This window comes from Pelophylax lessonae (assembly GCF_965119305.1).
Source record: "Pelophylax lessonae genome assembly, chromosome: 4".
NCBI classification, from domain to species: Eukaryota; Metazoa; Chordata; class Amphibia; order Anura; family Ranidae; genus Pelophylax; species Pelophylax lessonae.
Window position 1 is genome coordinate 317,051,998 of NC_138771.1, and position 26,492 is coordinate 317,078,489.

Here is a 26,492-nt window from a genome sequence, read left to right on the forward strand (position 1 = left end):
GAAAAAAAAAAGGTAAATAAAAGCAAAATAAAATAAATTAGAATTAAAATACATGTGATTAATAATAAAGAAAACGTGATGACAGATATTGTTGCACATATTTTGGAAAATCTTTCTAAAATTTCCAAGAAGGTTTGTTGAGAATTAAGGGTGTGATAGATTAGTTTCATCTCAGTTCTAAACTGCCCAATGAGTTAGTAAGAAAAGCTTTGTTGTACCATTTGGAATACTTAAACGTTGTCAAAATTTGTGTTATCTCAGAATTGGACAAAGATCTTTCCAAAAAAAGTTTGCCATTGTTTGAAAAAGTAGCTTGTCGAGTTGAATTAATGGTTTGTTATGTCTACTTTTTGAATTTCAATGCTCATAAATTAATAGCAATCCAATAGAAGTCCTCCATCAGCCTATTTTACAATAGCAAAAAAATATTAAATGGTCAATACACCTTAACCAAAAAACCACCTATGCAGACAAGGGTACGTAGATAAAAAAAAACAAACTGTGCAGCTCTGACTAAAGTTGAATAATGCGCTTGCTAAAGGTGTAGGCCATTTACGCATCTACTGAAGCCTGACTGGAAGGACAAGGACGTTGTTAGGCCGTTGCCAAGAAAGGCCTTGTTGTTACGGCTCACCTTTATTATCACAGGTGGGAGCTCCTAAACGCTAAGCTCGGAGCTACTGTATCAGGAGAGAGAAAGTGCATGTGACGGGGTTTATATCGGAGAAAGACCTCACTACTGTGATGAAGGTGAGCAATAATAACTAGGCCTCTCTGCCTAGCAGCACTAGGGTTGTTGGTTTAAATCCCAACCATGGCACTACCTGCATTAAGTTTTGTCGTTTTCCCTGTGCGGGTTTCCTCAGGGAAGCCCGGTTTCCTGCCCCACTCCAAAGACATGCTGGTAGGTTTATTGGCCCAGTATGTGTGTGTATGAATGTAAGTTAGCGACCTTATATTGTAAGCTCTTTAAAGGCAGGGACTATAAGTAAAGTGCTGGTCAAATTGGTGGTGGTATACAAGTACCTGAAATAAATAAAAATAAATAAAATAATGGGATTTCTGACTTGCAGTAATATCCATTTCTCTGATGTTTATTGATGGACACAGCTCCTTATCTTCTTGATCATTGCGTTATACTGCCCCCTACAGGAGTAGGACACTAGGCAGGAAAGAGCTTGACTACGCCTATGGGGCAGTCCCAGGAAGTATACTCCTACTCTCAGCTATAGGCACTCTGTTTTGTTACAAGCAGTGTCAGAAGAAAGCCAACTCCACAGAGGGGTGGGTGCTGTGTCCGTCAATGAACATCAGAGAAATGGATTTTATGGTAAGTCAAAAATCCCATTTTCTCTTTCGTTCATTGATGGACAAAGCTCCTTATCTTTTTGATCATTGGGAAGTCCCAAAAGCAGTGTCAAACATGAGGGGTGGGAACAGCAAGAAAAAATTCCCAAGGCTAAACCGTAGCCAACCAGGTAACATGGAGCTCAACCATAAACAACTGGAGCCCACCTGAAAAAAACAAACAATATACACTCAAAGAGCACAACCTTGCAAACCTTTATCACTGATGCCTGATGACGGAAAGGCCCCAGAGGCACTAAGCGTCCGAGTAGAGTGCGCCTTAACAGGGAAAGGATGAACCTGACCCCTAATTGAATAGGCCTGAATCACTGTCTGTCTGATACATCTGAAAATGGTCGCAGCAGAATCACCCAACCCTTTCCGAGGTCCATCCATGAGTACAAATAGTGAGTCTGACTTCCGAAAAGACTCCATAGCTGCCAGGTACACCCTGATTGCCTGAACCACATACAGGGAATGCAAGGCAATTCCCTTAGGATGTTTAGGCCTGGGGCATAGGAAAGGCAACACAATGTTTTCATTCAAATGGAAATAAGAGACGACCTTCGAAAGGAACGACGGACAGGGACAAAGAACCACCTTATCTCTGTGAACCACCATGTAAGGTGAACAACAAGACAACGGCACCAGCTCCGACACCCTGCGTGCAGCAGTAAATGACACCAAAAAAGGCCACCTTCAGGGACAACGTAAGCAGGGGAACCTCCCGAATATTTACGAAGGAAGGTTTCTGGATAATGGACAACCAAACGGAGGTCCCACGGAGGCAATGGAGAATTCACTGGAGGAGCTATTGTCAAACTCCCTGGATAAAAGGTACGCACCAAGGAATATGTGGCCAATGGACGTTGAAAGAAAAAATGCCAAGGCCGAAACCTGGCCCTTGATTGTACTCAAGGCCAGGCACTGCTCAACCCCCCCTTGGAGGAAAGCCAAGATCAGAGCTACCAAAAAGGAGCGAGGGAGAACCCCAAAAGACTCACCCCACGCAATGTACGTCTTCGAAGTTCGATGGTAGATCTTCCTAGAGGTAGATTTTGTAGCCTTTAACAGCATAGGAATCACCAATTCAGACAAACCTCTATTTTGCAGCACCTGGCTTTCAACAGCCAAGCCGTTAAAGACAGCAACTGTAAAGCAGGATGGAAGATTGGCCCTTGAGACACAGATTTTCCCCGAGAGGAAGTCTCCAAGGAGCATTGACGACCAGCCGTAGTGGATTAGCTTACCAAGACCGGCGAGGCCAGTCTGGAGCCACTAAAATGACCAGAATCCCTTCTGCCTCGATCCTGCACAGGAGTCTTGGCAGGAGTTTGAGAGGGGGGAGGCGTAAATTAGACGATACTGACTCCAAGGAGCCACTAATGTGTCTGTGACGTCGGCTAGAGGATCCCGAGACCGTGCCACAAACTTCTGTACCTTCCTTGGAATGTGTACAGCAGAGAGGGCTGGAACAAATCAATCTGCCCACCTTAGAATGCTGGCTACTTCTGACATAGACCACGGATGTGGCATTGTCCGATTGAATTTGTACCGTACAACCCTGAAGACGAATTGCCTAATGATCCAGACAAAGGCTGATTGCTCTTCCAGAGTCCAGACCCCCTGAGCACAATCTGTGCCAAGAATGCCTCCCCACCCGGACAGGCTGGCATCCGTGGTGAAAACCATCCAGTACAAGGGGAAAAGGATTTCCCTGTGGAAGTGCCGGAGAACGAAGCCACCTCTAGAGGCCGTGTCCCATTTCACCAGAATCTCTTTTTGCAGAACTCTTGTGTGGAACCATGCAAACGGAACCACCTCAAAGGTAGACCCCATCAGGCCCAGCTCCCGCATGCAAGCCCAGAGGGATGACCGTCTGCTGGACAACAGAAGCTGAATTGCCTCCTGCAAGGACTGGAGTTTTTCTAGAGGAAGAAACACTCTGGCTGAGGTCGAGCCCAGAGTCAGACCCGGAAAGTCCAGTTTTGTGGACAGAACCAGAGCAGACTCCTGAAGGTTCAGAAACCAACCAAACTTCCTCAGAGTTTGCAGAGTAATCTCCAAGTTGTCCATCAGAGAAGTCGGAGGCTTTGCTCGCAGAAGATTGTCCAGGCACCCCAGTACTGCAATCCCCTGCTGACGCAACAATGCTAGCACCGGGGCTAACACTTTTGAGAAGACCTGAGTAGGGGAGGCGAGACCAAGGGGTAACGTCAAAAACTGATAATGCTTCTCACCCACGGCAAAGCGGAGGAAATCCCCCTAAAGTAGGGACGCCACTACCGTGTGAATGGACTCCATTCAGAACTTCTGTACCTGAACAAAGCAGTTTCGCGTCTTGAGGTCCAGAATTGGACGTACCTTGCCTTTCTTCCTGGGAACTGTAAAGAGGTTTGAATAAAACCCCTGAAAACGTTCCAAAGTCAGAACCGAAACACTGCCCCAAAGAGACCCTGTAAGCTATCTGGGGACAAGATTCAGGATCTGATGAGACAGATGAGGAAGGGGGGGCGCTATATATATATATATATATATATATAAAGCTCATCCGGAATACATAAATCAGGGGAGGGCCGACTGCGATCCCACAAAGGGGACGCCGACCAAGGGCCCATGAATGGACCTCCTACTGGACCCGCCAAAAAAAACAAGGGGGTCTCCCTCCGAGCCCCTCCATAGAGGCTCGCATTATAGGAAATAGCGGACGCACGGGCAGGGTACCCTGATGGGCGCACAGCGCTAAAAAGGGGCAATTGCCCTACACAATGGAGGCATGGCTGCCTTAAAAAAAATAAACCGCCCCCACGGTGCCACTCCCTCCAAGGGAGGCGCCAAGCTGGCCTAGTAGGCCACAAGCCGCGGCCTAAAATGTTGTGGAGGCCCACCTGCAAGCGCATGGATCCCAGCCAGGCAGGGGGCTACAGTAACCTCACTGGAGCCACCCCCCAATGGAGGCACTCGACTCAGCCACATGGCCTAGTGGGCCGCAAGCAGTGGCCTAAATTTTTGTGGCCGCCCAGCCACTTGTGCGTGAGCCCCAGCGGAGCCGACCACCCAGGGAGGGCGGATGCCCAAACGGAGGGAAATGGCTTCAGCCACCCTTACTGGGGCCGCCCAACATAGCTCCCGACCAGTATCCAGAATGCGGCCGTGTGAGGCACGGACCCACGGATGCTAAACTATCCTCTCCCCCAGCCCAACAACTGCAGCAGGGAGCCCAGAGGACATCCCTGTCCTAGGGTGGCGGGGAAACCTGCTCAACCCCCCACCAGGAAAAAAAACGGACAGCAGCAACTCCAACAAACCCCTCTTAAAAGCAGGTGGCAAAAGCCAGCTCATAGCCTCATCCAGGGAGGGGGGCCACAAGACCCACAGTGACCACTGAAATTTTAGAGGGGCTGGGGGGAAGGAGGGGAATATGGGGTCCCACTGTCCCAGGGGGGGCCCACGTCCATAACCAAAACCCTCCAGGGGAAGAGGGGAGACAGCTACTTACTATACCAGGAAAATGGTGGGCACCACTCCTGACAGACCACTGCTCCATCGGAATGTGGGTAGCTGTCGGTCAGGAGGAATGCTGCAACTCAGGCTGAGGCCAGGTCGTATGCGCCCTCGCAAGACCATTGACTTGCAATCCAGCCCCTGCGCACGCTCGCTGGCCAGACTGGTGGGGCCCTCTGGATCTAGATTATACAGTCCGTCGCCCAGTCCAGCAGTTGATTGTAGATTCTCACAGGAACAAAATAACAATGATAGGAAAAACTTCCATTCAAAAGGAAAAAAATTGCTAGGACCAGAGATCGTAGCAAGGAACTAGGTCTTTACTCCTGACTAGGCAGAAAAAAAACGGAGTACCTATAGCGGAGACTGGGAGTATACTCCCTGGGACTGCCCCACGGGGGTAGTCAAGCTTTTTCCTGCCTAGAGTCCTACTCCTGTAGGGGGAAGTATAACCCAATGGTCAAGTTAAGGAGCAGTGTTCGTTAATGAACGAAAGAGAAACATTGGTTTTCTAGGGTGGTGTCTCCACTGAAGCTTTTTCAACAATCCTTGTTTCCACAACAACCTAAAATTTTCAAAATCAAATTGTCATAGGGACAGAAATTGAGGTGAAATCTTCTGAACAGGGGAACAGACAGCAAAACAAATGTTTCAGGGGTGTTAACCCTTCCCTTAAAAATTTTTTTTTTTTTAGTTTGGAGTTACACTTAAAAAATGTACCTGTTCCATCTTACACACAAATTCAACTTAAGAACAAACTTACATAACCTATCTTGTTTTGTAACCTGGGGACTGCCTGTATAAATCTGAAAGCAATCAATTACCTGGAGCATCCAGGTATGCCCCTGGATTGGTTCATTCAATAGTGCATCTAATGGATATCTGCATTATTCTGTTTTTCACTGGTAGATTAGTTTTACTTTAATGAGCCTTCAAGATTGAGTCTAGAGAATGTGTATTTGATGTTCAATAAAGAACCATCTATATACCATATGAGGTCACTTTGAAAGAAATCCGTACTGAGATGGATATGTAGGCTGCAATTGTGGACTTCTTTTTGAATGCTTTCTGCATGCCAGGGAGGCAAAGTATTCAAAGCAGAAGGAGACCATGGCCAGGTAGAGCAACCATGAAAGTGTGGTTGTATACCACAGCACACCTTTCCTTTGTAGGGAGTGTTCCATGAAGCTAAATACTGGTTTTAGAATCCCTCATAAGAAGCAGTCATTTAGCAATCATTAAATGTAAGCTGTTTTCAGTGCAGTGAAGCTGATCCAGTTCAAAGAATGAAAAAAAGAACTATCAAGTACTTGTACCCAAGAGACACAGAAGTCTAAAAATAGTCTCTGCCGTTGGGGATTTCAAATTCCAATAAGTTGTGTTTAAACCACATGATCCATAAGGATATTTCAGACTATAAATATCCTAGTTTATGTTATTTTTACTACAAGTCTGGTTTTACAATATTTTTGGTAAACTTTTAGTTCATCAAAAATTCACAAAATGTTCATAACCAAAATATGCAACAGTTTATAGCAACCAAACAGATTTAAGAGAGAAACTATGAAAGATAATTTCTGACTAATTGTTATGCACTAAAGCACACTGTGATTTACTTTCAGATCAGTGCTACATGAGCATTCTATTATAAATCTGCAGTCATTAGGCTGGATGACAAGACACTGCTGATACCATATTTGATTGGTAGCTACATCATTTTACTTCTGTTATTACTATATTATAAAGTAGTTATCGTACTGAGTCTACTATATAGGCAGCCACTAATGAACCTCTACTTATGCAACTACGAGTTTCCTGGTTGTGTTGGTACAAAGGCTTTAGTACTTTCAGAGCGGTGGACTGACACAAGACTTTACAGTAGATTGAAGATCTGACTTCAATGGCTGCCTATTTATTCCTGGTCTGTGACTTAGTACTGATGTCAGACTGGCAGGCAACCTACAATGTCAGGCGGAAGGCAGCAATAGGAACCTAGTTATTTCTTTTAGGACAGATCTGTTTTAATATGGGGAAAAATAACTAGTTGAACACAGATATATGGTGAACGATTCAGAACTTATACCTCAAGCACTATGATGAAGGATAATTTTCCCAGGAGTCGTAAAGTTGAATATCTTTCTAAAAGAACATGTTCACCAGTAAAATATGCTTTTAACAGTAGTGTTCCTGTTAACTATAGGTAATCCTCAAATGTATCCACACAATCACTGAAACTGGACAACTAGGGTGAAGGCTGTAAACTAGCTACGTCAGACCATAAAGGTATAACTATCAGCACACAGCCTTGTAAAAAATAGTTTTTGTACAGTTTTGTACTTTAACTCACAGCACCACCCCTCCTCCAGCTCCCTACACCACATACGTGCAAGGAGCCATGCAGCCAGCACCTGGCCCCACGCACACAATTCCCGTCACCCTGCACCTCCTATGTGTGAGGTGCCAGGCTGTCAGATCCTCTGCTTAGGCCAATGTATGGATCTCCTCACACCAGCCGCACACTTTCTTCCCCCCAGTGTGTGCAGTGGTAATTTTGGCAGCAACGTTAAATTTAGTTTTAGTCTTTTGACTAAAATGCCATTTTAGTTTTACTACCATCAGTTTTAATCGTATTTAGTCGACTAAACCTTCAGTACGTTTTAGTCGACTAAAATCAAATGGGTTTGTTAAATTGTAATGCATTATTTAAGCATTTCTCTAGATTTTCCAAACTTGTTATATTCTCCTGGAGTAAAAAAATTTTATTTATAGTTTGAACAAACTCACAGATACAGATTTAGCCTCTCTGGATGGTCTGGGGAGGCCTGTAATGCTGCATAGTGCTTTGAACGGTGGTCTAAAGGAGTCTTGTAATGCACACAGTGCTCTGGATGGTGGTCTGAGAGGGCTGAAATGCACAGGCAGTGCTCTGGACGGTGGTCTGAGGGGAGGCCGGTAATGTACACACTCACAGTGTTCTGCTCTGGATGGTCTTGAGTCGGGACTCTCGCCGGGAGGCCTGCACAGTGCTACTCTGGATGGTCATTTGAGGAGGCCTGTGATGCTGCACAGTGCTAACTTCTAAGCATGGAGCTCTGCACGAAGGTAATCGTTCCTCCCTCACATTTTCGTTTAGTTTGTTAACTAAAAAAAATGGATTTTTGACTTACTGTAAAATCCTTTTCTCTGAAGTTCATTGACAGACGCAGCTTCATATCTTCTTAGCCATTGGGTTATGCTCCTCCCATCAGGAATAGGACATTAGACAGGAAAAAGCTTTCACCACGTTTATGGGGCTGTCCCTGCAGGCATAACCCCACACACTCTGCTACAGCCCTTAGTTTCGTTGCAAGCAGTGTTTAGAAGACAACAACTCCATTCCACTCATAATTAGAGGGGCGGGTGCTGCGTCTGTCAATGAACTTCAGAGAAAAGGATTTAACGGTAAGTCAAAAATCCAGTTTTCTCTATCATTCATTGACAGACGCAGCTTCATATCTTCTTAGCTATTGGGACATCCCAAAGCAGTATTATCATGAGGGGTGGGAAAAACAACACAAAGAAGAACGTAATTCCCTAAAGGCTAAACATAGCCAACTAGGTAACAAGGAGCTCAACCAGGAACAACTGGAGCTCACCTAGAATAAACATACACCCTCAAAAGGGAAAAAAAATATCTCTTTTAAAACAGCAGCCTGCAAAACCTGGTGGCCAAAAGAGGCATCCGAAGATGCCAACACATATACCTTGTAAAATTTTGTAAACGTGTGCACTGACGACCAAGTTGCCGCCTTGCAAACTTGCATCACCGACGCCTGATGGCGAAAAAGCCCAATAAGCACTCAGCGCTCTAGTAGAGTGCATCTTCACAGGGAAAGGAGGAACCTGACCCTTCAGTGAATAAGCCTGAACCACCGTACACCTGATCCATCTGAATATGGTCGCAGCAGATGCAGCCAATCCTTTTCAAGTTCCTTCGGTAAGGACAAAGAGTCTGATTTCCAGAAAGATTCAGGAGCCGTCAGGTAAACTCCAATTGCCCGAACCACATCCAAAGAATGCAAAGCAATTTCCTTGAGATGCTTGGCCTTAGGACAGAGTGAAGGCTGCACAATGTCTTCATTCAAATGGAAATCACAAACCACCCTAGGAATAAACGACTGATTAGGTCAAAGTACAACTTTACCTCTGTGGAACACCAGATAAGGTGAACGGCAAGACAACGCCGCCAGTTTAGACACCCTGTAGGCAGAATTGATAGCCACTAAAAAGGCAACCTTCTGAGATAATGTAAGCAGGGCAATCTCCCGAATGTTCTCAAAGGGAGGTTTTTGAATAACTGTAAACACCAAATTCAGATCCCACGGAGGTAACGGGGTTCGTCTTGGAGGTGCCCTGTGACACACCCCCTTAATAAAAGTGCAAATCAGGGCATGCAAAGCTAAAGGGCGTTGGAAAAACACAGCCAAAGCTGACACTTGGCCTTTGATAGTGCCCAAACCCGAATGCTATTCAGCCCATTTCTGAAGAAAAGTCAAAACCCTAGCTATTGAAAAAAAACAAGGGTGCACTGTCAATGATTCACACCATCAAATGTACGATTTCCATGTATGATGGTAGATCTTCCTGGAAGTAGACTTCCTGGCCTTCAACAGTGATGGAATCACAGAGTCAGAAAGATCTCTATCCTTCAATTCCTGGCTTTCAACAGCCACGCCATTAAAGCCAGCGACTGTAAAGCAGGATGGAAGATCGGTCCTTGGCACAGCAGATCTTCCATGAGAGGAAACCTCCAAGGAACATTGGCGACCAACCTAATCCGCCTGCCAGTTCTCCACACCAGGTATGTGCACAGCAGAAAGAGCAGGGACAAACTTTTCCATACAATACAAAATCTGGGCCACCTCCCAGGCCACCAAGACACTCTTGGTGCCCCCCCCCCTTGATGAGTGAGGTACGCCATGGCATTGTCAGATTGAATCCAGACCGGGCAACCTTGCAGATGAGTCATCCACTGACACAGGCAAAGCTTTATCGTTCTGAGCTCCCACCGTCCAGGATCCCTTGGCACAGAGTTTTCCTAGCACTCCGCGTCCGTGGTTACCAACGTCCAATACAGCGGCAGGAAGGATTTGCCTTGGCGAAGTGCTGACGAGTAAAGCCAACACAGAAGAGCAGACTTTGTGTAGCGACTCAACCGAATCAAAAGTATCCAAGGATTTTGGATCCTTGTTCCATTTTACGAGAATCTCCTTTTGTAAGGATCTCATGTGGAACTGAGCAAACCGAACCTCCTCAAAAGGTTGATACCATCAAACCCAAGGCCCGCATGCAAGTCCGCAGAGAGGACAGATTGTTTGCTAACAACAACCGGATCGCCCCCTGCAATTTTTGCAACTTGTCCAGGGGAAGAAAGACCCTCGCCAAAGCGGAGTCCAGAGTCAGGCCCAGATAATACAGTCTCATGGAAGGTATCAGGGCGGATTGTTTGAAACTGATGTTCCAACTGAACTCTTGCAGCATTCGGACAGTGAACGTCAAGTCGCCCAACAGGGCTGAATGAGAGTCCTCCCTCAATAGGAGATCGTCCAAGTACCCCAGTACCGAAATCCCCCATTGGCGCAGTAATGCCATCACAGGAGCCATCACCTTGGTGAAGACCCTGGGGACGGAGGCGAGACCAAAGGGTAACGCTGCAAATTGATAATGCTCCTCTCCTATAGCGAAACGGAGAAAACGCTGACGTCCAGCGTAGATAGGGATGTGTAGATATGCATCCTTGAAATCTTTAGAGACCGAAAAGTCTCCCTGGTGTAGGGACGTCACTAACGTGAGAATGGACTCCATTCGAAACCTCTGTACCCGCAAGAAAGCGGTTCAAAGCCTGGAGGTCCAGGTTTGGATGCACTTTGCCTTCCTTTCTGGGAACAGTAAACAGGTTTGAATAAAACCCTTCAAAACGTTCCTGAGAGGAAAATGGCAGAATCACCCTTTGCGACAGCAGATCTTGTACTGCCTCTCGGAGATCCCTTAAACGGTCTGGAGATAGGCGCAGATTGGACGGGAAGAACCTGCCCGACGGTCGACACCGGAATTCAATCTTGTACCCTGATCGGATCAGTTTGTGAACCCATTTGTCCTGAAACAAGAAAGTCCATGGTTCCCGAAAGAAGCAAAGACGTCCCCCTACCCCAGAATCGGGTGAGGGCGCCCCTTCATACAGACGAGGATTTGTCTGCAGATCCGGATTGGTCTGTCTTCGGTTTGCCTGACCATGTCTTCTTGGAACTCCCAGAAGACCTGAATGGCTTTTTTTCTTGCGACCCAGAGGTACGAAAAATGCCACCTATGAGGAGTAAAAGGCCCCCCGTCTATACCCTGCTCACGCTCCCTGGCCAGGCTAGGAGACCTTAAGGATCTAGAATATCCAGTCCAAAACCCAGTTGGCTGTTGCTTAAAGTTCTCCAGGAACTCTACTTAAAGAATAAAGTACAAAAAAAAGGTTCCAAAAAAATAACAGCCAAGACCCAAGTCCCAGCAGGGAACTAGGTCCTACTCCTAAACTTGGCAGAAACAAAACATAGGCGTGGTGAAAGCTTTTTCCTGCCTAGTGTCCTATTCCTGGAGGAGCATAACCCAATGGCTAAGAAGATATGAAGCTGCGTCTGTCAATGAACGATAAAGAATTTAATTTTCGTAATCGTTTTCATCAGTATACTTTTCCTTTCGTTTTCGTCACTAAAAAGGCCGCTGACTAAAATTTTGCCAAAAATGTCTTTGTTGACTAAATTAACACTGGAGCACAACGTGCACTTTTTCCTGCCCTGTGCCCAGCTAGAAGGGGGCAGAGCCTTCTGCTTGGGTAACCGGATGCAAAGTCACCTTAAAAAAAAATACAATTTACTCTAAAGGAGAAGTATGGCCAATGATCTTTTGGCCATAATTCTTCTGTAGGTCACAGGAGTGCACTTAGTTCTGCACTCCTGTGACCCAGATTCAGCCAAGTACGCTGCTAACAGAACCGGTCCAGGCTCTGCAAAGATCCTGTTGGGATCTGTCTAATTACCTAACCAGCAGCTGACACAGCCTCTCAGCTTGACCCAGCCATTCTCCCCCCTCCACAGTCCAGCACTTCAGCGAGCGCCAGAGGGGCAGAGCAAAGAGCTCTGTGCTCAGAAAGGACCCAAGTACTGAACGCTCAGTGGGTGGTCTTTGATCGCTTAGTTCTTGGTGTAGAGCCGACTAGGAACAGATGCAGCATCAGATCAATGCTGCATGCACCTAGATGTGTATGTATTTATTTAGTTGAGATCTCGCAATTCTATTTTAAAGAGGAACTTTAGGTTGAGAATAAAATACAATGCACATCTGTATGACCATGCTATACATATTTGCAAATATACTGCAGTAAAATTTTATTCTATCTGCTCTGACCTACCAATTTCCTCAATAAGCAAATTAGTTCCCATAGTAAACCAAACCTATCAGCATACAAGTCATGCTTGGTCTTGGGCAAAATGAAAAAAAAGGAGTTGTGTCCATTCTGACAGTCTCTAGCATATTTAGGTTATGGTATTTTTCTACTAGTGCTACAGACAGAACACTTGCTACATGCACAGAACCATTTAGCGGCTGGAGGGAAGGGTCAGATCTGTAGAGAATCAAATGATGCCAAGTTTCATCCCTTTTAATACAGTTCAGATCTACAAATAGTGATATGCAGAGGAGGAGGAGGGACACATATGAATGCGGCATGTCTGAATTATTTTTTTCTGCCATTCAGGGACTACTCGAACCATGTAAATAACCTTACAGAGGGTGGTTTTTCTGACATTACAATTGTTAAGAGGCTAGTTGAGATATATACAGGTCCTTCTAGAGTTCTGGTTTACGAGGGGTTTCTGAATAAAACACAAATCCTTACCGTATTAGTGAGGTATTTTTGAATCAGTAGCTGACCACATTCTTTCCGCTTCTCGTCTGGAGATACTTCATACTCAGTCTTAGAAAGAAAAGGAATAATGAGGTTTATGGCACAGGAAAATGTATTGCCTGCTGTATAATGTGAATATAGCTCTCTCACCACAGCATCTAGGAAGTGGACACAACGCAACAACTCCGGCCGAGTCTCACAAAACTGACGGAAGAGAAGACGCCCAATGGGTTGCCGATCACAAAGACTGTGATAATCATGTTCTGTAGGTAGGACACAGAAACATTTAATTGTAATTGAAAATTATTTACCTGGCTTTACATAATCAGCAATTAACAAAATTATGTCAGGAAGGTATGTTTTCACTGCCGACAGGCAGACATGTCTTTAATAATCGTTAACTAGGAGAAATCCAACCCAAAATATATGTTTTAGCCTAAAGCTAATAACATCTGAAAATTTAGCAATAAACATCTGAACCTGTCAAAAAATCTTGGAAGTTTTTATATTTGTAAATGATTATATGTATTTTCACATTTTGTTACTTTGCAGCCTGAAATGAAGACAGGCACGTTTGTTTTATCCAGCTGTATTTATGCAGTGCAACATAAAAAAATCCAAGTGAAAGATATAACACCAACATGTCAGAAAAAAAATTAAAAGATTCAAAAACGCAATCACTGAGTTGGAAAAGGATCACCCCCTCCTAAAAATGACTTGTAAAATCAATCAAGCGTAACTAATCACCTTCTCAATGGCATATAGCCATTTGACTTTCAACTGTGATAAGATGTGGTCATTTTTATCAGTTCATCATGAAAAGTGCATTCTTGGAGCATTTTAGTCCTTGGCAGTGCGACTGAAGCAAACAATCACCTTTGGGTGGCAAGGCACTGTCCAAAGATCTCCAGTATAACGTTGTGACAGGCACAAGTAAGGAGATGGATACAAAAAAAATGTTAAAGGCTTTATCAATGCTTAGAATCACAGTGAAGTCTATTAATATAAGTGGAAGGTATTTGGTACAACGCAAACCCTCCCTGGATCAGTATGTCGCCCCAAACTGGATAAAAGAGCCAGGAGGAAATTGGTCAGAGAGGCTACCAAGAGGCCTACATCAACTCTAAAGCTGGATACACACTATGCAACTTTTGTTGTTAGATTTCCTTTAGATTTACCTTCAACAATGTAGTGCAGGGGCCTGCCTAAATGCATACAAATTGAAAGTGTTTAGATTTGACCTCATATTATATGGTTTTGGTAAATCTAAAGGAAAAAAATCTAAAAGACAATTGTATAGTGTGTATGGCCCATTAAGCAGTTGCAGGAATTTGACAAAGAGTGGTCATGGTGAGTATGTGAGAACAATATCACAAATCCTCCACAAATGTGGCTTGTATGGGAGGGTTGCAAGAAAAAAGCCACTCCTCAAGAAAAGCCACATGAAGTCATCACTGAGCTTTGGAAAAACGCATTTTGAAGATTCTGAGGCCACATGAAAACAAAGGTGTTCTGGTCAGATTAGGCTAAAATGTAATCATTTGGCTTCAACACCAAACGTGTCTGGCAGAAATCCACTACAGCTCACCATCCAAATAACACCATTCCTACAGTAAAGCATGGAGGTGGTACTATCCTGTTACGGGGGTGTTTCTCTGCAGCAGGGACTGGGGCACTTGTCAGAATAGAAGGAAAAATTGATGCATTTGAAAATACCATCAAATTCTTGAGGAAAATCCGTTGCCTCCTGCAAGAAAGTGGTCAAAGGGAAGAAGGTTTAACTTCCAACATGACAAGGACCCAAAGCACACAGCAAAAATGACCACACCGTGGTTAAAGGAGGAAATGTCCTTGCATGGCCTAGTCAGATCCCAGACTTAAACCCCACTGAAAATCTATGGAATGACATGAAGACTGCAGGCCACAGTCACCATCAAATTGAAATGAACTTGAGCAGTTCTGCAAAGAAGAGTAGGCAAATATTGCAAAGTCTAAATGCCCAAAGTTAGTAGAGACATATCCCAACAGACTAAGGCTAAGTTCACATGTAGGCGTTTTGGGGCGTTTTTCTGCTCTAGGATCAGCTCAAAAAACGGACAAGACAAATCCTATTCATTTCAATGGCCCCTGTTCACATCTGAGGGTTTTGACGTTTTAAGCAAAAAAGCTCAAAAAAGTACATGAGCTTCTTTTTGGTCAGATTACAGGTGTTTTTATTTTTTTCCATTAGTCACTTGTCAACCTAAAAACGCCTGCACAAAAACGCCCATAAAAAACAACGCCAAGATGTGAACGTAGCCTAAATACTGTAATTAACAGAAAATTGGTTCAAAAAAATACTGACACAAGGGGGGGTAAACCCTTTTCCAACTTAGTGATTTTGTTTTTGAATATTATTATTTTTTTTTTTTCTGACATGTTGGTGTTAAATCTTTCACTTGGATGTTATAAGTTGCACTGAGTAAATACAGCAGGATAAAACAAAAATAGTGTGTCTTACAGCCCATTCAGACTGGCGCGACACGACTTGGTGGGGCGACCTGTGAAGTCGCGGTAAACAGCGTGCACAGCGACTTCGGCGCAACTTGCACGGACTTCATATAATTGAAGTCAATGCAAATCGCCTCCAGGTCGCCCCAAAGCAGTAAAGGACCCTTTTTCTAAGTCGGAGCGACTTGTGTCGCTCCTATTAGAACGGGTCCTGTACTATTCAATGGCAAGCGACCGACCGCGACTTGTCAGGCGACTTGGTCGCCTGACAAGTCGAACTAGTCTGAATGGACTCTTAATTTCAGGCTGCAAAGCAATAAAATTTGATCATTTTTAAGGGGGGTGATTCTTTTCTATACCCACTGTATATATATTTATATATTTTTTTCTTTCATTTAAGTTGCCTCTTCCTTTAAAGAAATGTTATCTCACATCTCGCACATTTGTTTTTGTCACATGCATTTTGACTGACATTAGGTGGGCTAAAACACAAAGAAGCTGCTGGAAAGTAATGCCATTAAAAGCTCAAGCCACAGGGTGGGAAGAACAAAAGGCCAGTGAGGACGTCTACAGAAGTAGAAGCAACAATGTCATTTGATCTAAAAGAGCAGCTGTATAGGCTTAAACATTTTCAGTGTGAGCTCAACATTCTGCAGGTTGACAAACATCAAAGGTTTGTCCACCTAAAAGTAAATTCTGATATATTAGATGCTTAAAGTGGTATTAATTACCAATCATTAAGCTTACCAATCATCAAGGCTCCATGCACACTGGCTTAAAAAAAAAAAAAAAAAAAGCTGCTTTTACAGGAGTTTGGTTTCTTGCCTGTAAAAGCAGCTTAATGTTATCCTATGTGTTCATTCACATTAGGACATTTAGAGGCAACGCTAAACACTCCTAAAAGCGCCTAACCACCTCTACAAAAATGCTCTTTTTTTCTGCCGAAAGAACTGGCCTTTTTTTTAGCCCATTGTGCTAAATGTAGTAGCTGCATTCGTTTTCTTTTTTAGTTTTTTTTTTCCCCCTCTGTTTTCACCTGCTGATCTGGCAAGTAACTCACCTGTTTTAGAGCACCCCCACTCTGAATGAAGGAGCACAGATGCACCTTTAGACCTCAGCATTATCAGTCTGCGGGGAGTGTTAAGCTAGCCATATATTAATCACTGAACAAAAAAAAAAAAAAAAAGGACCCAATTCCCCCATCTGCACATTCGATGTGGATGGGGGAAATCACTCCCACTGAGTTTTTGCATTCGGTCAGTAAACGCCCGTACAAACGATAAGAAAATCTGCAGGGAAAATTCGTCCGACGACCGATCTGCCGATTTTTGGATTTAGTATGGTGCTCTCGACAGCCGACTCCGACTTTTCGGCTGACAAAATCCTGATGTGCAGGCTATAAAATTTTTGTTGTCCGTAATACAACGAACGATTTTCGTCTGATTAGTACAGATTTTGACGGAAAAAAAATCTTATGAGAAAAACTAGGCATGCTCAGAGACGAAAGAACACATACAAAGCAATCCAACACATGACATCACTTCTGAAGTAGAATTCTGTCGTACGGGAAAATTCGTATGAAAATAACCTCTTCACTTTCCACATCAGACTAACATGCCACAAAAAACGCACGACAGATTGTTCGATAATCTGATCGTGTGTACGGGCTTAAGGAGACTTCCCTGCCATCAGAACACCCCGATTAGTGTTGCAGGCTATATCCGGAGACACTGATAATCAGTGAAAAACCCAACAGGCTGGCTGTACAGATGTCGATTGAAATTCGGCTGGTCACTGTTGGACTGGCAGAATTTCGATCCATGTATGGCCGCCTAGATGCACTAGCAGATTTAGGCCTCATGTACACTGGGCATTTTTACAGCTGCTGTTTTGGGTGGCAGGCATTTTTTTCTACAGCCAGTAAACTCCCCAGCATGTTATCCTATGTGTCCATGCACACACAGCCTTTTATCAGCGTATTTTGGCAGGGGCGATTTCTAGCTGGAAAAAAAACCCAGAACTCTTGCGTTTAAAGAGGTGTTTTTCAGCTGTAAAAACGTTCTAACGCTGAAAAACAAAGCTATCCAGCGTTTATGAGCATTTTAGAGCCTCAAGCTTCTGTGGGAGTATAATTTTGCAAATGCATGTAAAATAGCTAAAAAAAAAAGCTAATGCAAGACACAGCAAAACTGGTGATTTAACGCCATTTTACAGCTAATGCTTCTGGCCTTTTTATAACGTACAGCGGGCATGAGACCCAAAATAAATTGAAGCCAAACTCCAGCTCACACTGCAGTTTCAGTTTGTTTTTCTTTTGGGGCAACATTTTTACATGAATAAATAACATCAGATCATTGTGAACACCCTGTCAATAGTAAGACCCCGTTCACATAGGGGCGACGCTAATTGCTGGGGCGACCTCGGCGCGACATGCACGGACTTCATATCATTGAAGTCAATGCAGGTCGCCCCAAAGTAGTACAGGACCCTTTTTCTAAGTCGGAGCGGCTTGTGTCGCTCCTATTAGAACGGGTCCTTTACTACTCAATGGACCACGACATACCACAACTTGTAGTTGTGAACCGGGTCTTAATGGCTTGTCTCCTCTAACTTAAACATTTGTAGGAGAGCTTGTTCTGTTGAAAAACAACAGACTTACTGGCAGCATAACCGGATGAAAATAAGGGAAAGAAAGCCTAAAAAAGAAAGCTAATGCAGCCATCACATCTAAGAATTGGTAAGCTGCAACATAAAAAATGTTTGCTTTTGGGTTTAACAGGCCCAAAAAACAAATCCTTATTGAATAATTCCCTTTTTTTGCCTTGAAATGGTCGCTGTGCAGTGTTTTTGAATTGCAGTTAGCAAATCTTTAAAGCCAAAGTTTTATATATTTTGTGGTATACAGGACCAAACACATTAGGTATTTGTAAAGGGATTGGCCAGTGCATTCCAAAGGGAAATAAATTTAAAAGAGCAAAACTAAACCCTGGGTGGCTAAACTCCAACATAAAAATGCATATTAATGCTAAAGAAAAGGCCTTCAAAAAATACAAGACTGAGGGGTCATTGGCAGCATTCAAGCATTACAAAGAGTGTAATAAGAAATGTAAAGAAGAAATCAGGGCGGCTAAAATAGAACACGAGAGACATATAGCAGAAGAGAGTAAAAAGAACCCCAAGAAATTCTTTAAGTATATAAATAGTAAGAAAGCGAGGCCAAAACACATTGGCCCCATAAAAGACGACAAAGGAAACTTGGCCATAGAGGACAGAGAAAAGGCGGAAGTGTTAAATAATTTCTTCTCTTCAGTCTTCACAAAAGAAACCAGGGGGCTACACTAACCCAGCTTGTAAGGCTAAACTAAACAACACACCTCAGGAAATACCGCCATGGCTAACAGAAGATAGACTTAGAACTAAACTAGAGAAACTTAACATAAATAAATCACCGGGACCGGATGGCTTGCACCCGAGGGTTCTTAAAGAGCTCAGCCAGGTGATTGCCAGACCATTATTCTTGATCTATAAGGATAGTCTACAGATGGGTATGGTGCCAGCTGATTGGAAAAAAGCCAACGTGGTACCAATATTTAAAAAAGGGCCGAGATATATCCCGGGTAACTATAGGCCGGTTAGCCTAACATCAGTAGTGTGCAAGATTTTGGAGGGGATGTTAAGGGACCACATACAAGACTTTAGTAATGAAAATGGTATTATTAGTAGTAATCAGCATGGATTCATGAAAAAACGTTCTTGCCAAACCAATCTATTACCCTCTATGATGAAGTGAGCTGCCACCTAGATAAAGGTAAGCCTGTGGATATGGTGTATCTGGACTTTGCAAAGGCCTTTGACACCGTTCCCCACAAACGCTTACTGTACAAACTAAGGAAGGTAGGTATGGAGCATAGGGTGAGTACCTGGATAGAGAACTGGCCCCAGGGGACAGTGCAAAGGGTGGTGATTAATGAGGAGTACTCGGATTGGGCGGGTGTGGAAAGTGGGGTCCCCCAGGGTTCTGTCCTGGGACCAATCCTGTTTAATTTATTCATAAATGATCTAGAGGAGGGGATATCTAGCACAATCTCAGTATTTGTGGATGATACTAAACTAAGCATGCCAATATCTTCTATGCAGGATGTGGAAACCTTACAAGTGGACCTGAACATAATAATGGGGTGGGCAACTACATGGCAGGTGAAAATTACATAACGCAGTCAGGTAGCACCATCCTGAGCGCTTAATAAGTAAGGCCATTTGGCCATCAGCGGGTTTGGCAGGGGCGTTTTCTGGCTGGAAAAAACCCCCACAACTAGTGGATTTTAAGAGGAGTTTTTCAGCTGTAAAAACGCTCTAGCTCTGATAAAAGCTGAAAAACGCAGCTATTCAGCACTTATCAGCGTTTTGGAAGCTTTTGTGGGAGTATAGTTTTGCTAAAAAATGCAACAGGTAAAAAGCGCTAAAAAAAAACAAAAAAAAAACCCAAAAAACGCTGCTGCAAAACTCATTCTACAGCTACAGCTTTCTACAGCTAACGCTACTGGCATTTTTATACCATCCAGTGTGCATGAGGCCTTAAGGAAACCAGCAGTGACATCACAGACACATGGCTTCAACTATCTACATTTCTTGCTCCAAGGACCTGAAGGGATCAATCTTGCAGTAAGGTGACATCTAAGAAAAGGTATTTACTGTATCTGTGTTTTTTTTTTTTTTTTAACTGAAACTGAAAGTGATTGAAAACACCAGGGTTTTCATAAGTTAGGCCTCATGCACGCTGGACGTTTTTACAGCTGCTGTTTTTGGCTTCAGGCGTTATTTAGCACCCAGAAAACTCCCCAACATTTTATCCTATGTGTCCATGCATACATAGACTGTTATCAGCGTTTTTTGGCAGGAGCGTTTTCTGGATGGAGAAAAACCCCCCACAACTAGTGGGTTTGAAGCGGAGTTTTTCAGCTGTGAAAACACTCTAAAGGTCCGTACACACAATAAGAAAATAGGAAGTAAAATTTCGTCCGGCCAACGATCTGCAGATTTTCGGGAACATTAGTACGGTGCTTTCGACAGTCGATTATGAATTCTCAGACGACAAAAACTGAATGTGTATACTATAAAATTTTTATCGTAATTGAACACAACGTTCGATTTTCTTTTAATTAGTACAGATTCGTCTGAAAAAAATCGTAAGAGCAAGACTAGGCAATGGCATGCTCAGAAATGAAAGAATACATACAAAACAATTCAACACATTACATCACTTCTGAAGTTGAATTCTGTCATACGAGAATTTTCATATGAAAGTAACCTTTTCACTTTCCATAGGAGACGAACATGCAACAAAAAACAGACGAAAATTTGTCCGATAATCTGTACAAGGCTTTAAAAAAGCTGAAAAACACTAAAAAAAATTTTAAAAAATGTGGCTATTTGGCGTTTATGAGCCATAAGCTTTGGTGGGAGTATAGTTTTGGTAAAAAAAAAAAAATAGCTAAAAAACACTAATGCAAAAACACTGCAAAACTCATTTTACAGCTACAGATTACACTACTGGCGTTTTTATAACATCCAGTGTGAAAGCGATCTTAAAGTGGACCTGAATTCAAAAAGTAATAGGGAGCATTTAGAAATGTTACTTGTGCCTAGTAAACATGGGATACTATGCTTCAGTGATGAATGGACACAGGAGTGATTGGTACTGATCACTCACTGTGTTCATTCAGGAATGGAAGGGGCCAGTAAATGACATCCCCCTGTGTGCCAGCAGCAGCTGCCAGCAGGAGAGGAGGGAAGCCGGCAGTGCTGCAGGTGAAAGAGGCACACAGGGGGGCCTGGACAGCAGATAGAAGGGGCGCATGCGCTAGAACCAATCCCTTTGCAGTGCAGCCAGAGTGAGAGAGAGTAGGAGAAGCTGGCAGTGCTGCAGTGGGAGACAGAAGAGGATCGGTACTTAGCAGGTGCCTGGGCCCCCCTTTTGAAATGATGAAGCCTGGGCCCAATACAGGACGGCTGGCTGTACTGCCTTATCAGCAGCCCTGGTACCACATTTAACCAGTAAAAGAAATTTCACTTTTGGCTGGACAGGCTCTTTAATAAAAAAGGTGTAAGGAGCCATAGTGATCAACAAAATACAGCAGGAAGTCACGTTTTGCCAATTCCGAGCAACAAAAGATAGTTGCTAAGAGTTTCTACACATTATTTACCTAACCCAGTTTTTATCAAACTAAAGGCTCTACCATAGCTGTCAACACATATACATAGACAGTATGACCAGTTTCGGAGGAAGCCAACACACTGACTAGTAGGTTTGAGGGTTGTGGGAAGAAACCCACATACACAGGAAGGACATGCAAACTATATGCAGATCATATCCCTGGTAAAGAACAAATCCAGGACTCCAGACGCTGCAGGGCATGCATGCTGTTTAGCTACCACAACTAAATACAAAATAACATATTATACATTATAAATATTATTATTATTATATATATTATAATTACAATTGTCCTGAGTCTGTGCCCCGGTTTGGTGTCGCCCGGTTTTGGCTGCCTCTATTGCTGCATGCCAGGAGGTTTTTCCTCCTCAACATACTGCCCCATTCGGTTTGGGGCGGTGTTGCTGAGGAGCTGTACTAAAGGGGTCTTAGCACTCCCCTGTCCGGCCTACCTAAGGGCAGACTTTTCAACATGGAGCCGGATGTCCGTCCAGCATGCGCACCGGTCTTTTTGACGCCCGTGCCTCCCTCTGCGCCATTAGACGCCGATGCAGGTGGGGAGAGGTATAAAAAGACCCCCCAGAAGGTCACTTTTTGTAGTGACCTGTCCAGGAGAGACCTATAAATGCCTGAGTACTAATTAGTTCTGCATTTTTTTTTTTTTTTATTAAAGCCCGTGGTGTGTGAAACACACTCAAAAGACTTAACACCCGGTGCATAAAAAAGTGCACACACGCAAACGTGAGACACACAAAAAGTGCACAAGGCGTACACATGGCCCTCCTCCGAAAAGGAAGGGCCCTGACCCTGATCCCCCGGGGCGCGAAGCTCCTGACAGGGACTGAGGTACTCACTTAGGTCCGCCCAGCCGAAGCCGGGAAGACCCCATTCTTCAGGGGGACTGCCGAAACAGCCCACCCCAAGTACTAGGTGGGGCTCCCCCGAAGGGAGACCCCATGAGAGAGGGCGAACTAAGCCAGAAGGCCATATCCACCCCCTCCCAAGACTTTCAGGGCAGGCCCGAGGACCTACGCCGTACTAATCGTGCAAGTGATCAACCAAAAGGGACAAACGTGACACACAACAAAGAAAAACAGAGTGGGGAAAGGGGAAGTGGGAAAGGAAAAAGTGTGATGATGCAGTGACCAAGGTGCCACAAAAACTCAGGTGAGCTGCCCCTCACCAGTGAAATTGAGGCACCCCTGGGCTGCCACCCCAGGGGCACGTACACCACGGGCTTTTCCGGTCTCGGCCCCTGGCCAGACCCAGTGTAGCCCTTGCCTACCAGGAGGCTTGTAAAGTGAACAGCATTAGGGAGAGCTTGCCTTCAACTGGGGACGAGGCCCTCTATCCAAAGGCCAGGCTCAACCCAGGAGGAAAAAGCCCCCCCTGCCGCCATCCAAATTCCTTACCAATTACATCCAGGAGCAATACAAACCGTGGTCGACCGGCTTTCTCGCTCCCTTCAAACTGATAGGGGCGGACCCATTCAAATCAGGAAGGCAATGGAACCATCCGGCTTTCTCTGGTTACTAATTAGTTCTGCAAGTAAAGTTAGACCAACATTAGTAGAACTTTATGCTCTGACCAGCTTGGTGGGGGAATTTTTTAACTATTAGTTGCTTACTCTCTGACCAACTTGTGGGGAGGATTCCTTTATATCAGTACTGGTTATGCTCTCTAAACTTGGGTGGAGAGTTATTTGCCTTAGTCATTTACTGAAGACTTCAATCCAGGATACATCCTTAGAATTGGCCTGATCTGCATACTTTTTGGCAATCCTCCTTTTTTTGGTCATCTGGTCTGGTTTGTTTGCACTTTTCCTGGTTTAGACCTGGCATTTCTGGTGGGTTGGTTTTTTCAATGTCCTGGCCTTAGGTACATCGGAGTATATATACATTTTTTTTTTATTTTTTGCTTTTTACTTGCAATACTGTGCTTCCCCTTTTTTGTGTATAGATTTTAATGTGGATTCCATATCCCTCCCTACGGTTTCACTGATATCTCCGCCTGACCACTCTCCTGATATGCAGCACATCATTTTTTATGTGCACAGTTAGGTAAGAGGGCTTCATAATGATGGTCATTGATTCACATGCATTGTTGAGAAAACAATTTGTATTGTTGTAGAAATCTACCTGTATTTATGGTAATGTGTTTAATATGATTAATATGTTGTTCTTCAATTTTTATAGCAATTTTGTATAAGGGACTCATTACAGGCTCCTGAAGAAGCCATTGGTTGGCGAAACATGTTGAGCGGGAGTCACTGCATGCATACACCAGACGTATGACCATTGTGCTATGTTTTTATTACATGCCAAATTGGTTTTAATTTAACTGTCTCAATAAAATTTTGTTATACTTTTTATACAATTTAGGTTTTCTTTGAACTGATAAAATCCCATTCTCACTATTTTTCAAATATTTTTGACTATCAAGGAATGTGGTGCCGGTTCACACTACTCCCACTTGGGACACGACTTGTGTGCCCTCAAGTCGCCCCAAGTCGCTTGTCATCACAAATTCAATGTAAATGAATGAGAGCACTACTGAAGTCTCTCCGACTTCAGAAAAGGTTCCTGTACTACTTCAAGGCGACCTCTATCCGACTTGTGCACATAGTCCGCCTTGTGCACATAGACTTCAAATGGGAGTCGCCTCTAAGTCGGATCCTTATCTATTTTCAAGCGACTGTGATCAGACTTTCCAGGAAGAAGAAAAGGATTAGCCAGGCATTCCCCACAGACAAAGTCGCCTATCATTTAAGTCTCTTCAAAGTAGTGCACAAGTCTCTTCGAAGTCTCTTACAAGTCTCTAAACAAGTCTCTTCAAAGTCACGCTAAAAAGTCGCTCCTTCATGGGGCGACTTTCTGGTCGCGGTAGTGTGAACCGGCTCTTAAACTCTGTGACACCTGGCAACATATTCTTTGTACAAATACAAAATAATGATTTTTATTTAGCAGCTCCCCTGTATCTGACACCCTCACAAACACAAACAGTTTACCTGTAACTAGCAAAACAAGTTACATTTTACATAGATTCAAACTCTTAGGCCCCTTTTACACCTGGCGGTCCGTCAGCGGACTCTGTTTTTCTCAGAGGAGGATCGATCCGCCGATCCCCCGCTGAGCAGGCGGATGGCAGCTCTGTCTCTGTGCTGTGTGTGGAGACAGAGCTGTCAGGTCCCCGCTGTTCTCTATGGGGGAATCGGATGAGAACGGACCGTCTGTACATTCTCATCCAATCCCATCCGCTGGACTGATGGAAAATAGGGTTTCCATTCGTCCAGATTTGATGGATCGGATGTCAGAGATGCATGGGGCATCCGTTCAGATCCGCCCAAAAAACAGACAGGTGGATCTGAACAGTCCGCTTGTGTGAAAGGGGCCTTGGATCCACAAAAATCTCCAAAATCAATGTAGCGTGTAGGTAAATAAAAGCATACTTTTACTTATCTATTTTCTTTTAGTAAATGGGTCAAGAGCTGGTAAAAATAAAAAGTGTAAAAATTAAAAAATGTAAAAAAATGAGTATCTGAATACCAAGTACTGAGCATACATTTAGGAATAAATATGTTGCACTATCTTCTTTAAATACGCAATCAATAACATAAATGTTAAAAATGAAAAAGTGAATTAAAGTAATGGTGACAAGAGACATCCATAATAAGAATCACAAACCATAAAAGTCCATCTCCAGAGAGTATGTTGTATTAACAATCAATAAACACATGTGTCAACTGCAGTAATCCACCACCATTGCAAATCCAAGCCTCTTAGCAGAGGATCACCTCTGCAAAACGTGCACCGGCCCATAATCATGTCCCCTTGTGACGAAAAGCGTCTGTCAGAGCATAGCAGGCTGACTTCCTCAAGCACACCGGCAGGCAGCATTTGTATGTTTCACGCTGTTATAATTTCTTCCTATGTGAGTACCCATCATTTTTATTAATAAATTCCACATTTTTATATGGGATTACTCTATGTGCCCCATTTCCTTCCCTTCCACGGTCTAGATGTGATATCTTTTTGCAGAGGCAATTATCATTAGCGTGGCTGTTTGCTGGCTGGAGACTCAGGATCACGCTTACGTGCTTTTGACCACTTATGTGAAGGTCCTTTGTTTCTGGTAAGAGGCCTTTGCATTGATGGTCAATCACTGGAGCTGGCACGTGTGAGTAATGAATATTTTTCACATAAAATACTTGGTGGAGACGGACTTTAATGTTATGTAATTCCTATTAAAGTGTTTTAAAGGCACTTTTTTTTTTAAATAACAAACACGTTTCAGCCTTTAGAACCACTTTAACGATGTCACTTGACACTAAGGCTGGCCATACACGGTTCGAATCTTGAACCATTAATGGGCAGGCTGAATGTACCAAGTTAATCGATCAATCAACGCAGGTACAACCAGCCTGCTGGATTTTCTTGCAATTAACACTAGCGGCTGCTATAGCCGCTATCAATAATCATGGTCTTCTCATGGTGGGGGAGGCTTGTGCCGCCCCCCCCCCCCCCCCCCCTGCCGGGAGTAGACAATTGCTGATTCCCCTGTTAGCACTATCTGTGGGAAAGGGAAAGAAATTTGCACTGTGTATGGCCAGCCTTCTTTGATTCACTTTGTCACTATATTGCTTAGTAATTTTTATGCATTTATGTTATTGATTGCGCATTTAAAGTGGGTAGCGCGACATATTTATTTGTAAATTTTCAGCTCTGCAGGCAATTCAGAAGTTTGAATAAGGTCAGTGTCAATCCACTTTCTGGAGACCAGAGCATGAATGGACCTGCAACGTGGGAAAGGTCTCACAGAATTACGGGAGAAGCAATGACATTAAATGCAGAGCACATTAAAACCTGCCCATGTACCTGTAGAGCCATGGAAACAAACATATAGTAAAGCCTTTTCCAAAGAAAGGGATTTAGGGAATGATAGGCAAAATTACATATCCACTTCCTTTGAATGCAAAGGTGGACTGCTGCTTTTGACCAGGAGAAGTTG

The 26,492-nt window shown here is 43.7% G+C and overlaps 1 protein-coding gene across 1 annotated transcript in view; it reads right to left on the bottom strand.

Moving 5' to 3' along the window:
- GRK6 (G protein-coupled receptor kinase 6) overlaps window positions 1–26,492 on the bottom strand; it is a 120,180-nt gene that overhangs the window by 83,672 nt on the left and 10,016 nt on the right. Inside the window, exons 3-4 of the mRNA XM_082252692.1 lie at window positions 12,932–13,044; window positions 12,773–12,850 (exon numbers count right to left, since the gene is read on the bottom strand). Of these exons, the coding sequence (XP_082108818.1) occupies window positions 12,773–12,850; window positions 12,932–13,044 (191 nt within the window). The remainder of the gene's footprint in view (window positions 1–12,772; window positions 12,851–12,931; window positions 13,045–26,492) is intronic.